Here is a 14051-nt window from a genome sequence, read left to right on the forward strand (position 1 = left end):
TGCTGGGAAGGGACCCCTCCAGGATGCATCGTGCCACCTCCATCTCGTCACCTGGAATTTGAGAGCACAAGCCCTTTACCAACCCACCATGCAACCGCCTGTCAGCTCTCATCCACCCACAGGAGGATCCCAGTTATCGCTCCGGAGACACTGGCAGCAAGGGGCAACAATCCCCGGATCTCTGGGGGCTTCACCCAGGGCTGAGACTGCCACCTCTCTTGGACTGAGATGCGGCAAGGTTCTCGTAAACTCACACCAGAACATGAATCCACTCCATCACCAAGAGTCACCTCAGGGCACAGTCTCATCCCCTCCTTGGGGGCTTCTGAAACACACATATCTCTGACCCAAGCAGGTAGTGAGACCTGATGTAAAGGGGGACAGGGTGGGGTATGAGGAATGAGTCACAGGACAACTTCTTGGCCCTCCATGACACTGTGTTTCTATGGGGGGCGAGGCACCCACACCCCAAACTACCTGGAGATGCAGGAAAATGCAGGAGCAGAGGGGGAAAAAAAAAAAAACAAGGAACACAGTCACTTAATGCTTCTCTCATGGTTCTCCCCTACCCTGGTTGCGTCGCCAAGTTCTCGGGTGCAGCCAGGGCCTGCTCTAGCTGGGGGAGCTGCTGCTCGTTGATGGTGTTCAGCAGCAGGCAGTCAGGCAGCCGCGGCAGGTGGGGGTGCCCAGCTGGGCCTGCTCCTCCGAGGGCTGGCAGAGCCCTTCCTCCTCGTCGCCAGGGGGCAGCACGTGGCAGCTGTGGCAGAAGTCCAGGGGCATGTCCAGAGCATCGTCGATGAGCACATTGAACTCTTTGAGGTCGTCATCGTGGTGGCCCCAGTTGCACACACACACCTCGATGCCCGAGTCACCTGTGAAGCCATGATGTCTGCCGGGTGTCTTGTCTTTGCTGTCAGGGAGGGCGCTGCCCTGCTCGGAGCTATACTCTTTCAGCAGCTCCTCCTTACATTCGGAATCTTTGTCCAGGAAGGTCCCAAGGTCCACCTCCCCCAGGCCGGCCACAGAGCCGCTGGACTCCATCCCAGGGGCTTTGGTGGCTGCTGGGTCTGCTGGCATGTTGGAGGGCTCAGGGTCAGCGATGCTCGGGGGTCACGTGCTGCTTCTGCTGGGCCTGACAAGGGGGCTGCTCTGAGCCTCCTGGGAGCCCCTGGTGGGATTGGCGCCTGGGGAGCTGCCGCCTGTAGGGCCACAGTGCTGCCCACAATTACTCAGCGCTGCCATTTTATTTCAGGTTTTTACCAAACTATTTACTACCTCCTTATGAGAAAGTGGTGAACAGACCTCCAACTCCTCCCCCACCATACAGTGCCTTCCAGCTCCAGCAGCAGCAGGTCAGGATGAATGATGGTCCACACGAGCCAGAACCACCAGAGTTCATAGTAGTAGTTGCAGCACTGAGACTGTTAACAGCAGCGTCCTGTGTCACAGATGTAGCTAGCTTTGATTGTTAGTACCCACGCAGGTTTCTTTATCCTGCGGGGGTTCAGCCCTGGCTGACAGGGGGCTGGGCAGCGCCTGGAGGAGCAGGTGCGCCATGCCACCCAGGAACCTTCTCCTCTCCATCCCCCTCCCGCTCCTCCACCACCAGCTGCCACCTCCTTCCTCCTCCTCCCTCTCCTTCTCTTCCCTCTAAATGGTATAATTGATTTACAGTGCACACCTGAAACATTGTAAATCAATTATACTTCAATTTAAAAAGTAAATGATGTTGGTGAATTTTATCTCAATTTAATAAAAAGGTAAATGGTATAAGGAGAGATAAAATGGGCTCCCAGTTTATAGGGGGACCAGGGAAGACTTTATTTTTTTATTTTTAAAAATTTACTTATTTATTTATTTTTGGCTGCATCGGGTCTTAGTTATGGCACATGGGCTCTTCATTGCAGCACACTGACTTCTCTATCTCTAGTTGTGGCGTGCAGGTTTTCTCTAGTTGAGGCGCTCGGGCTTAGTTGCCCCTCTGCATGTGGGATCTTAGTTCGCCAACCAGGGATTGAACGCGTGTCCCCTGCACTGGAAGGTGGATTCTTTACCACTGGACCACCAGGGAAGTCCCTTAAGGAAGATTTTAAACAGAGCTGAAGGAGGTAGCTGATAAAGTGTGTACAAAGGAATTCTCCTAGCAGAGGATACAGCTTGTGCAAAGGGCGAGACGTAGGAACATTTTTGACTCATTTGATGACGTTAGAGTAGGCTATAGTGGTTATAGCTTGGGGGTGGGGGTGGGGTGGGCAGGACGTGAGCACCCAGGACAGGTAGTGGAAATGATGGTTGACTTTATCTTAAGAGCAGTTTAACAGTTTAATAGCCTTTAGGGGATTGGTGAAGAATTTAAAATACTAATAATAAGTAAAATAAAATGTCACGATTAGCCTGTAGATGGGAATATTTGAGACCAGTTTAAATAGATTTGTGAAAATTACATTTAGTATGAATATTAAATATTGTGGGTTTTTTTGTTTCTTTTTTTTTTGGCGGTACGCGGGCCTCTCACTGTTGTGGCCTCTCCTGTTGTGGAGCACAGGCTCTGGACGCACAGGCTTAGTGGCCATGGCTCATGGGCCTAGCTGCTCCGCAGCATGTGGGATCTTCCCAGACCGGGGCACGAACCCGTGTCCCCTGCATTAGCAGGCGGACTCTCAACCACTGCGCCACCAGGGAAGCCCTAAATATTGTTGTTTTAGATGTCTTTTCTCACTTAGGAAAATTGTCTGTTAGATCTTTTGGGGGGACTTATATAACTATGGGATCATAGGATATTGGACCTTTTTTCTTTTCTGTTGATAATATAAGCCTTTAAAGATATAAATTTCCCTCTAAGTGCTGCTTTAACAGCATTCCACAAATTTTAATATGTTGTGTTTTCTTTTTCATTATGTTCAAAATATTTTCTAATTTCCCATAGGATTTCTTCTTTGACTCAGAGGTATTTAGAAGTATGTTGTTTAATTTCCAAAACATTGGGGAGTTTTATAGATGTTTTTCTGATACTGATTTCTAGGTTAATTCTGTTGCAGTCAGAAAACATACTTTGTTTGATTTCAGTTCTTTTAAATTTATTGACTTGCTTTAAGAATCAGCATAGGTAAGATATATCTTGGTGAATTTTCCAATTGTACAAGAAAAGAATGTGTATTCTGCTTTTGTTGGGTGGAGTCTCCTATAAATATCTGTAAGATCAGGTAGGTTTTTTAAGTCTTCAGTATCTTTACTGATTTTCTGTTTGTTCTATTGATTACTGAGAGAGGATTGTTGAGGTCTCCAACCATGATTGTGGATCTGTCGATTTCTCCTTTGAGTTTTGTTAGTTTTTGCTTCATGTATTTTGAAACTTGATTCTTGGGCTCATACACATTTATGATTGTTATATCCTTGTCATCAGTTGACCTCTTTATAATCATGAATAGTAATATTCCTTGTTCTGAAATCTACTTTGTTATTAATACAGCCACTCCAGCTTTCTTGTTAGTGGTGTTTGCATAGTATATCTTTTTCCATCCTTTTGCTTTTAGCTTCTGCCTTTACATTTAAAGTGATTTTCCTGTTGACAGCATGTAGCATGCTTTTCCAGTCTGAAAATCTCTTCCTTGTAGTTGGAGTTTTTAGACCATTTACATTTAATGTAATTATTAATATGGTTGTTAAATCTACCATCTTGATATTTGTTTTCTGTCTGTCTCATCTGGTTTTTGTTCTCTTTTTCTTTTCTTACTTTCCTTTGGATTAATTCAGCATTTTTTGGTATTCCATTTTATCTCCACTTTTTTTGTTTGTTTGTTTTGTTTTTGTTTTTTGCGGTATGCGGGCCTCTCACTATTGTGACCTCTCCCGTTGCGGAGCACAGGCTCTGGACGTGCAGGCTCAGCGGCCATGGCTCACGGGCCCAGCTGCTCCGCGGCATGTGGGATCTTCCCGGACCGGGGCACGGACCCGTGTCCCCTGCATCGGCAGGCGGACTCTCATCCACTGCGCCACCAGGGAAGCCCTATCTCCACTTTTGGCTTATTAGCTATAGATCTCCCTTTTTAAGTGGTTGTTCTAGGATTGAAATATGCATCTCTTTAATTTATCATAGTCTACCTTCAAATAACATTATACCACTTCACTTATAGTGTAATAACCTTATAATTGTAATTCGATCTGACCCCGTTTTTTTGCGATTGCTGTCATAGATTTTTACTTCTATGTTATAAACTCCACAATACATTATTATAATTTATTTAAATAATCATAAAATATGAAAAATATGCATATTCATATATACAGTATTTTCAGTTCTCTTCATTTCTTTATGTAGATTGATGTTTACACTTTATTGGTTTTTTTTTTTGGTGGGGGGGACACCATGAGGCATGTGGGATCTTATTTACCCGGCCAGGGATTGAAGCCACACCCCCTGCAGTGGAAGTGTGAAGTCTTAACTACTGGACCACCTGGGAAGTCCCCCTTACTTTATTAGTTTTAACATTTCTTATAGTACAGGTCTGCAAGTGTGATTAATTCTCTCAGCTCTGTCCTATTTGAAAAAGTTTTTTTTCCAGCTTCATTTCTGCTGACTATAGAATTCTAGGGTGGCAGCTGTTTTTATTTTAGCACTGGTCTATATATCTGTCCTTACCCTAGCACACTGTCTTGATTACTGTCACTTTGTAGTAAGTTTTGAAATTGGGACGAGTGAGTCCCCAAACTTTGCTCTTCCTTTTCAAGATAGCCTTGTCTGTTGTGGGTCTCTTGAATTTCCCTGTGAATTTTAGGATCAGCTTATCAATTTCTGCAAAGAAGTCACCTGGGGTTATAATAGGGATTGTGTTGAATCTGTAGGTCAATTCGGAGTATAATTGCCATCTTAATATTAATTCTTATCATCCATGATCATGGGATATCTTTCCATTTATTTAGGTCTTTACTTTCAGTGAGGTTTTGTAGTTTCTAGAATGTAAGTTTTGCACTTCCTTTGTTAAATTTATGCCTAAGTATTTTGTTCTTTTGATGTATTGTAAATGGAATTAATTCACGACGTAAAAGTCACCATGGAATAATTTCTTAATATCATCTTCAGTCTGTTCATTGGTACTGTATAGAAATGCTGTTGATTTTTCCCCCATTTCCTTTATTGTGGTAAAATACACATAATTTAAAATTTGCCATCTTAATCACTTTTAAGTGTACAGATCAGTGATATTAAATACATTCATAGGGACTTCCCTGGTGGCACAGTGGTTAAGAATCCACCTGCCAGTGCAGGGGACACGGGTTCGATCCCTGCTCTGGGAAGATCCCACATGCCATGGAGCAACTAAGCCCCTGTGCCACAACTACTGAGCCTGTGTGCCACAACTACTGAAGCTCGCATGCCTAGAGCCCATGCTCACAATAAGAGAAGCCACTGCAATGAGAAGCCCGCGCATCACAATGAAGAGTAGCCCCTGCTCACCGCAACTAGAGAAAGCCCACGCACAGCAACAAAGACTCAACGCAGCCATAAATAAATAAATTTATTTTAAAATAAATACATTCGTAGTGTTTTACTACAATCACCATCCATCTCTAGAACTCTTTTCATCTTGTAAAACTGAAAGTCTGATTACAGTTGATTTTTCTATATTGATCTTGTATCCTGCAACTTTGCTGAACTTATTTATTAGGTCTAATTTTTTTTATTGGATTCTTTAGATCAGCGGTCCCCAACTTTTTGGCATCAGGAGCCAGTTTCTTGGAAGACAACTTTTCCACAGACTGGTGTGGGGGAAGGGTATGGTTTCCGGATGATTCAAGTGTATTGTTTATTGTGCATTTTATTTCTATTATTATTACATTGTAATATATAGTGAAATAATTATACAACTCACCATAATGCAGAATCAGTGGGAGCCCTGAGCTTGTTTTCACTTGCCACTCACTGATAGGGTCTTGATATGAATCTGCGAGCAATTGATTTATTATGGTCTCTGTGCAGTCAGACCTCTCTGCTAATGATAATCTGTATTTGCAGCCGCTTCCCAGCACTAGCATCTCCGCCTCAGCTCCACCTCAGATCATCAGGCATTAGATTCTCATAAGGAGCATGCAAGCTAGATCCCTCGCATGTGCAGATCACAGTGGGGTTTGCGCTCCTATGAGAATCTAGTGCCGCCACTGATCTGATAGGAAGTGGTGCTCAGGTGGTAATGCAAGTGATGGGGAGCGGCTGTGAATACAGATGAAGCTTCGCTTGCTCCCCTGCCCCTCACCTGCTGCTGTGCCACCCGGTTCTGAACTGGCCATGGACTGCTACTGGTCCATGGCCTGGGGATGGGTTACCTCTCCTTTAGCTCATGTCATCTGCAAATAGAGATAGTTTTTCTTTTTTCTTTCCTATCTGGATGGCTTTTATTTCATTCTCTTGTCTAATTGCCCTGACCAGACCCTCCAGCACAACACTGGGTAGAAGTGTTGAGAGTGAACATCCTTATCTTGTTCCTGATCTTGGGGGGGTACGCTTTCCATCTTTTACTATGTAAAATGTTGGCTGTGGGTTTTTCATAGATAATCTTTATCAGGTTGAGGAAGTTCCTAGTTTGTTGAGTGTTTGCTTTTTTCTTTTTTTGGCCTGGGAGCATACAGGATCTTAGTTCCCCAACCGAGGATCGAACCCGTGCCCCCTGCCATGGAAGTGTGGAGTCTTAACCACTGGACCACCAGGGAAGTCCCTGTTGAGTGTTTTTATCATGAAGGGTGTTGAATTTTTTCACATGCTTTTTCTGCATCTATTGCAGAGCTGGTTTTTAAACTTTGTTAGGGCAGGTCTGAAATAGCTTTTGCGACAGGGGTAGTTTAGCCCCACTGCTGAGGTGTGGCCCTTCGAGTTCTCCACTGAATGCTTTGCGGGTTTTTCGCTCTGGCTGGGAGTAACTGAGACTCCTCTCAGCTCTGTGGGAACCCAGGAACCATTCATCTCACAGTTCCTTGGTTGTTTTTTGCCCAACATTGTGGAGTATTACCCTATCCTGGTCTGTCTTAATATATTCATCAAAGACTCAGGGGAACTCTTGCAGATTTGTGGAGCTTTTTTTCTGTTGAGCTTTCTCTTCTCCAGAATTCCCAGCTGCTTTTAGACTTCCAGTACTCCCATTTCTGTCTCCTCAGCTTAGTGAGACCAGCATGATCTGCTTGGGATTCCCTTCCCTGTTTTGTGGTCCAGGATACATCTTCTGGCAGAAAATCAGGGCAGCTGTAGGGCTCACCTTGTTTCCTCTCCCCTAAGCTTTTCAGTCCTGTGCTGCTTTTCCAGTGTACGAAACCAGTGGTTTCATGTATTTGTCCATTTTTCTGTTGTTTTTTGGCAGGAAGGTAAATCCAGATCCTGCTGTTCTCTCATGGCTGCAGGTGGAAGTTCTTGGCTCACCGGATTTTATTGCTAGAGCAGACATTGCAAAAATCTATCTGTTCATCCTTTTATACCTGGGAAAGCTGAGGCTTGAGGGACATGATTTGTCAGTTTGCCAAAATTGGCATAGTTTTAAGACATAAGCATCATGTCACAATCACCTTTGTCTATCATGCTCGCTCTGAGTCACTTAGAAAATGTTGACTTATGTTCACTGTTCTCTAAGGGGGCAGGGCGTAGGAGAATGAGAATTAAAAAACAGATTTAACAACAACAAAATACCACTAATACTTAAAGCATAATCTTCAGTTCTCAGGGACTTTTGTTTCTCCAGGAAGAGTATTCCCAGAGGTTTCAGATAACAAAAGTTGCATACTTAAAAGTTTAATTGGCCAGCTTGTAACGCTATTATTGTAGCTTTATTTTGACCTACATACCTGACCTACACCCACTCTCATTTTGAGTTCTCATCTGTGGTATTCTGCCCACTCATCCAGACTTGTGAGGGCATCTTATTTTCTCTAACTTGGTTCGGCATTTCATTACTTTGGCAGTAGATTCACCTCAAGGCATCTCTCTTAACAAGCCTTGGGTTAAAGTACTGTCAGGGCTTCTCAAAGTCTAAGGAAGTTACCTCTGTTGCCTCCTGTGGTCTGTTCCTTACTGGCCTCCTCAGAGTGGCGTGCAGAGCCAACCCCTCTGGATCCTTTTCATAAATGGGAGCAACCCCAGCCATCTCTTTCAGATTTTGAGCTTAGTGACCTTTTATAATGACAGGCTCTTCCCCGCCTCACCCCAAAGAAACCAAATTACTTGTTAATTTGTTGTAAACTTCTGAAGAAAATTATTCAATGTTATTTTTTCATTTTTTCTTCATTATAGCGTTGAAGCTTTATTCTGCATTAGAACTTTGACCTCTCTGTGCCTCACTTTTGTAAGCCGTAGAATGGGGATAGTTAATGGGGCTGTGGTGGGCACATGACCAGGGGGACACAGTCCCGTCTGCAGGGGACGGAAGGTAAGTACACAGGGGCTCCAAGGTAAGACATGAGAAGGGCAGGCATCCCAGCCCAGGGTTCTTGGTGGGCTCCTGAGAGGTGTGAGGGGATAGACCTGATGTCCAGAGCAGCTTGACAAGCAGGAGGCGGGGGGGGGGGGGGGGCTGCGTCTTAGAACGATGGGAGGGTTTTGTGGGGAGACGAGGCAGGTTGAGAAATGTTGCAGACAGTGGAGACCCTGGAAGCGGCCTGGCAGAGGTCCAGGCTGGGTGTCGGTATGTGGGAGGACCTCCCTTGCCAGGCTGCACATGTGCATGGAGTTTGTATCGGAGTTGGGGGCCAGTGGGGGTGCATGAGCGGGGGGACAGAAGTCAGAGGGTCTAGGGAAGTGCCTGCTGCCTGAGATCATACTTAACCCGTCAGGGCCAAGTTGCCCAACCTGTGAAGCAGGATGGCACACGATCTCCTGAAAGTGGACGCTTGGCAGCCGAGGCCGCGCCCTCCCCCGGTCTCTGCCTGGGACCCTGCCTGTGATTGGGGGTCGTCAGTGGGCCTCGGGCCTGGGGCCGAGTGTCCTCTCGGTGTGGGGGTTGGGCCTGTGTGTGCTGCGTGTTTCCTTAGAGAAATTTTACCAAGGAAAGCTCAATGTCACAATCCAGTATTTCCGTGATTTTTTTGCTAATGAAGTAATTTAATCAATTTGGTTTTCGTTTACACAGAGCTGTGGAGCATTTTCAAGGCTGCTTTGTGAGATTGAGCTTGACGTGCCTGGGCCTCCTGTCCCAGGTGGCACCGGCCTGGGTCCCCACCCAGCCATCCCTCTCTCTGCAGCCACGTGCCTGCGTCAGGGCCAGATAGCTGCATCGCCTGCTTTTTAAAAACCTTCCTACGTAGATTGAGACTCTTGGGGAAATTATAGTTAAGTAGCAGTTGTTTTGCTGATGTTAAGATGTTAGAATTAAAGAAGTTGTAGTAGGACTGTTGTATGTAGAAAACATCTTCTTCGTTTAGTTGACCTAGATTTTCTTCCGGTTTTATGTTACTTCTTTGTTCTTGGATTACCCAGATTCTATCCATTGAAATATTATACACTCTTCTCTTATTTTCTGAGCTCTAAGAGTATAAGTATTATTGTCCTTTTAGAAATAAGATTTGCATTAGTGGCAAAATTGTTCCTACTATTTAAAATTTTTTTTTCTGATTCTGCAGTTAACAGTATTCCTTACAGAAAATACAGAAAAGAGTAAAGAAGGAAATAAATATTGCCTGTAACCTGATTAATTTTTATATCTTTCTTGATAGGCAGTCCAGGTTTTGAGTTTTGTTTACAATTCTGTGACCAACTGTATAAGTTTCCTATTGCTGTTGTAACAAATGCCCACAACCTTAGTGGCTTAGAACAGTGCAAATTTATTGTTTTATAGTTGTTTAGAAGTCTCACTGGGCTAAAATCAAATAAGAGGACTTGTCAGCACCATTTGTCACACTTAGTTCATGCTAACTACCTGGTAACTGGAGTGATGGACTGTGTTAGCTGATTGGCTTCATCCTCCCACCTTTATGAGGTGGTTTTGCAACTTGGAGTCTGAAGCCCATGGAAGTTAGGCTCCTGTCCTCCCCAGAGATGGGGAGATGGGCGCTGTCTCCCTCGATGTGTACATTCCAAAGAGATGGCTCCCTAGGTCCTCGAGAAAGACATTCCTAAGTCATAAAGCTCACAAAGTGCCAATCTAGTCTTCAAAAGAATTTATGCACCGTTCCAAGAAATGAGGAAATCCTTCCTTTGGCAAGTTTTCTAGTGTGAGTTCTCAAAGAAAGAGAAGGAGAGGGACAACTCTTCCCTTACTTTCAACCGGGAGAATTAACGCCTCTTACATGACCTCATCTCTGGTCCTCACCCGGGTTGTCTTTCCCCCTCTGGAACGAGGGCAGGGCCTGGTCCGAGGTTCACGGGCGGCACCTCCCGCAAGTAGTGCCCAGTGAACAGTGAGTGAATGAGTTATAAGCGTCCTACTTCCATCGACCCTCATAGGAGCCATTTGAAGGCCGTTACTGTTGCACAGTGGTGTGAACTATGCCCACCACTTGCCGTGGAGCGAGTCCTGAGCCCAGATGAGGGCTCTGCCTCCGTACCTGGCCCCACGGAGACGCTGTATAGACGGGAAGCTGAGGCTCGATGTGCCGCCTGGTGACTCTGGGTCTAACTCCAAAGTCCAAATGTATTTCACTTCCACAGAAAAATACAGCATGATCCTTACCCTGCCTCCCCAAAAGCCTCCAGGGACAGAGGACAGGACTGAGAGCACGAGCATATAAAATCTTAGGCTTGTCTGTGTTGCCATGTGGGACTGTTGAAGGGTCATCTTTTCTGTACAGTTACAGCTTTTCCATATTTAGTAATGAGGTTGGGCCAGTCCTGTCACGTTTCTGAGTCTCACTTTGTCCTCCAGCCTTGGGGTCCCCTCCCCAGGTCTGTGTTGCCCGGGGTGGGGCCTGTGGGAGTGCTTCCACAGGCCTCGGGTCAGTGGCGGCTCAAGGGTCAGCTCTGGATCTTAATGGCTCCTTCTCATGTAATCCACCTTGTGGTGGATTTCTTATTTGCAGGCGTGTTTCTTTAGAGACTTGACTGTCTTGTTATGTGAGTGTGAGTCTCTGCAACGATCGCTTTACCGTGCTTGGTCTGCAGCTCCTTCGTGTTTTATTTCCCGTGATCATGAAGCATGTTCTCCCAGTGACGAGGGGGAAGTTCGACTTCCATTCCTCGCTTGCCCGTTGCTGTGTGCTCTTTTGCCTAAGCATTTAATCACACAAGCATGGATTCCCCCTCATGTGTATATATTTTTATTTTAACCTACTGGATGTTTTTTCTGATTACACAAGAAATATTTTCCTTTAGAACATATTTTGGCAAATATAAAAAAGCATGAAGAAGAAATGTCTCACCTCTGGTCATCCTGTCAAAACTGTTAACACTTTGAATATATATATGTAGATATACACACACACATATATATATACACACACACATATATATACACACACACATATATACACATATACAAATATGTATATCTTGGGCCACGCTTCATGGCTTGCAGGATCTTAGTTCCCCGACCAGGGATTGAACCCGGGCCACGACAGTGAAAGTGCTGAGTCCTAACCACTGGACCGCCAGGGAACTCCCTGATGTATTTTCTTCCAGCATTTTTTCTGTATGTAATTCAGATCATTCCTTTCGTGAGCTTATAGAACATTTAGAACATTGTTCTGTGTCACTGCTTAGTCATAGAAAAATACCATTTTTAACGTCTAACATTAGGTTAAACTTTACAAAAGCATTGTTTTTGTAGGTCAAAAATGGTTGAATATCAGCAGTTAGGGTTTAACCTAATATTTGATCAAGTGGTTCATCATGATTATTTTCCTAATGTTAAATATTTAGATTGTTTCAGAGTTTCAATTAGTATACACAACACTGGGGTGAAAGTATTTTACATAATCTTTGCCAGTTTCAGTTTCTCCTCTTGTATTTGCCCTTTTAAAATCTGAAGGGGGGCTTCCCTGGTGGCGCAGTGGTTGAGAGTCCGCCTGCCGATGCAGGGGACACGGGTTCGTGCCCCGGTCCGGGAAGATCCCACGTGCCGCAGAGCGGCTGGGCCGGTAAGCCATGGCCGCTGAGCCTGCATGGCCTGAGCCTATGCTCTGCAACGGGAGAGGCCACAACAGTGAGAGGCCCGTGTACCGCAAAAATAAAAAAATAAATAAAAATAAAAATAAAAATAAAATAAAATCTGAAGGGAACAACAGCAAATTACTTTCTATAAAAAATTACAGTGGTAATTGCCTGATGCATTTTCAGGGCAAATGGCAATCACTGGCTTCCATTTCCTTTGCTATTAGAACATCCCACCAGACCACGTGAATGTCAGTGAGAGACTTCTCATTGGGTCCGTGGGACAGCAAGGTTAGGGCCTCCTGGTGGATCTTAAAGCTCTGTTCAGAGCTTGCTCTGGCAGAGATTTTCAAGATTGGCATCACCTGATTTCCTTTTCATAATAAATCCTGATTTTTAGTTCTTTTATGACAGACACTTACTGTTGGTTTGTTCTGATGATAATCCTAGTGTTTCTATTTATTCAGGAAATTGCTGACTGCCTGCCTGCTGCCCTCTGCCTGCCACCATGCCATGTCCAGTAACAATATATATATTGTTTATTGAGCACGTACTGTGTGCCCCGCACAGTTCTGAGTGCTTTACACACATTTAATGTTTAAAGAGCCCTAAGGGGAGGCCTTGTGACTATAGGTAGCTTACCTGTAGGTTTTCATAACCTGCTCACGGGCACCACTGGGAGGTGGGGACCCTGGACTGCCCTGACACTGAAGGGCAGACGTTAGCCATGGTGCTTTACCACCTCCGTGGACACAGCCTTTCAGCTCTTGATCCAGGTTCCTTGGAGGGGTGTGTATACCATCATTTCAGAGGCTGGAGGTGTCCTTTTTAATGACCTTTTGATTGGAAAAAAATGACTTATTTGTTGTATATATTCACTGAGCTTTTTGGTACTGGTTTATCTGAGTGTGGGTTTATATATTTTTAAGCTATGGGCTTTTTTTGTTTGGTCTCATTTTCTAGGTCCAGAAGCTGCTATGTATGTGCCCAGTCGATTTCCATGGCATCTTCCAGTTGGATGAAAGGCGGAGAGACGCGGTGATTGCATTGGGCATTTTTCTCATTGAATCTGATCTACAGGTAGGACTTGGCTAAATTAAAAGTGTTTCTGCATGCAAAAGAGGGTGCAATTAGGGTTTAAGTTTGTGCCTACTTTATACTCCTAAATCAGGCCTAGAGGAGCGCTCGCGAACCTACCTTGTGTAAGTGGTCAGCTGAGGGCGAGTGATGGGGAGGGGGCAGAACTGGTGGGAATGAGACCTCTATGGACACGTCCTCAGGAAGGTGCGGTTTTTGTTTTCGACAGAATGTTAGAGTGCTTTGTGAAGTAATCATGTACCCTCCAGAGTAGACTTGATTTTAAACCTCAGGCAAAACGCTCGGGAGCCAGACTCAGAGTAACCACTTCTTTTCCTTCCAAAAAGACAGTGTTCTTTGAGATAATTGTGACATAACAGTCTTTTTCAAAACTATGATAGATATAAATTGTTTTAGAGTACATGTTAATGTGCCTTTTAAAGGTGATTTACAAACCATTGTTGTCACTACAACAGAAAATGGCCATTTTTTAGTATTTACCAAGGCTAATTGAAGCAAATGCTCAGTCACTGGATACAGAATCTTTTATCTGTTTATTTTTATCATTGCCAAAAATCATTTTTTAAAATTCCAAGTTTAATCATCCTATGTTAAAAAAATAAAGATGTCAGCTATTTGAATTTTTATTCATCTAAAAAAGTTAGCTCGCATGTCCTGGGAATTTTACTTCAATAAGAATTAATATTTTTGACAGAGTATTTATACATTTGAAAAAAAATAAGCATTTTAATTTTAGAGAAGTATTTCAAAAATTAAATAGGTTACCTGATCAAGGCCACACGAAAAACCAAGATTAGATGCATAAGCTGCATTTTAATTCTTCTTCCTATTTATTTACAAATGTGAAAATAAAGACAGTCATTTTCTATTTGCCAGGTCCTATTTAAATTTAAAT

At 44.1% G+C, this 14051-nt stretch overlaps 1 protein-coding gene and 1 pseudogene across 7 annotated transcripts in view; one reads left to right on the forward strand and one right to left on the reverse strand.

The window, feature by feature from the left end:
• The window catches only part of PI4KA (phosphatidylinositol 4-kinase alpha), a 95408-nt gene that overhangs the window by 9593 nt on the left and 71764 nt on the right, over positions 1 to 14051 (forward strand). For all 7 annotated transcript variants that reach the window (XR_007471535.1, XM_049697571.1, XM_049697572.1 and 4 more), the window contains exon 2: positions 13022 to 13138. Coding sequence is in view for 6 of the 7 variants with exons in the window: in XM_049697571.1 (XP_049553528.1) it covers positions 13022 to 13138 (117 nt within the window). In the remaining variant the exon portion in view is untranslated. The remainder of the gene's footprint in view (positions 1 to 13021; positions 13139 to 14051) is intronic.
• LOC105748297 (WW domain binding protein 1-like) lies at positions 566 to 1876 on the reverse strand (annotated as a pseudogene).

The sequence above is a fragment of the Orcinus orca genome, chromosome 15 (genome assembly GCF_937001465.1).
Source record: "Orcinus orca chromosome 15, mOrcOrc1.1, whole genome shotgun sequence".
Taxonomy (NCBI): Eukaryota; Metazoa; Chordata; class Mammalia; order Artiodactyla; family Delphinidae; genus Orcinus; species Orcinus orca.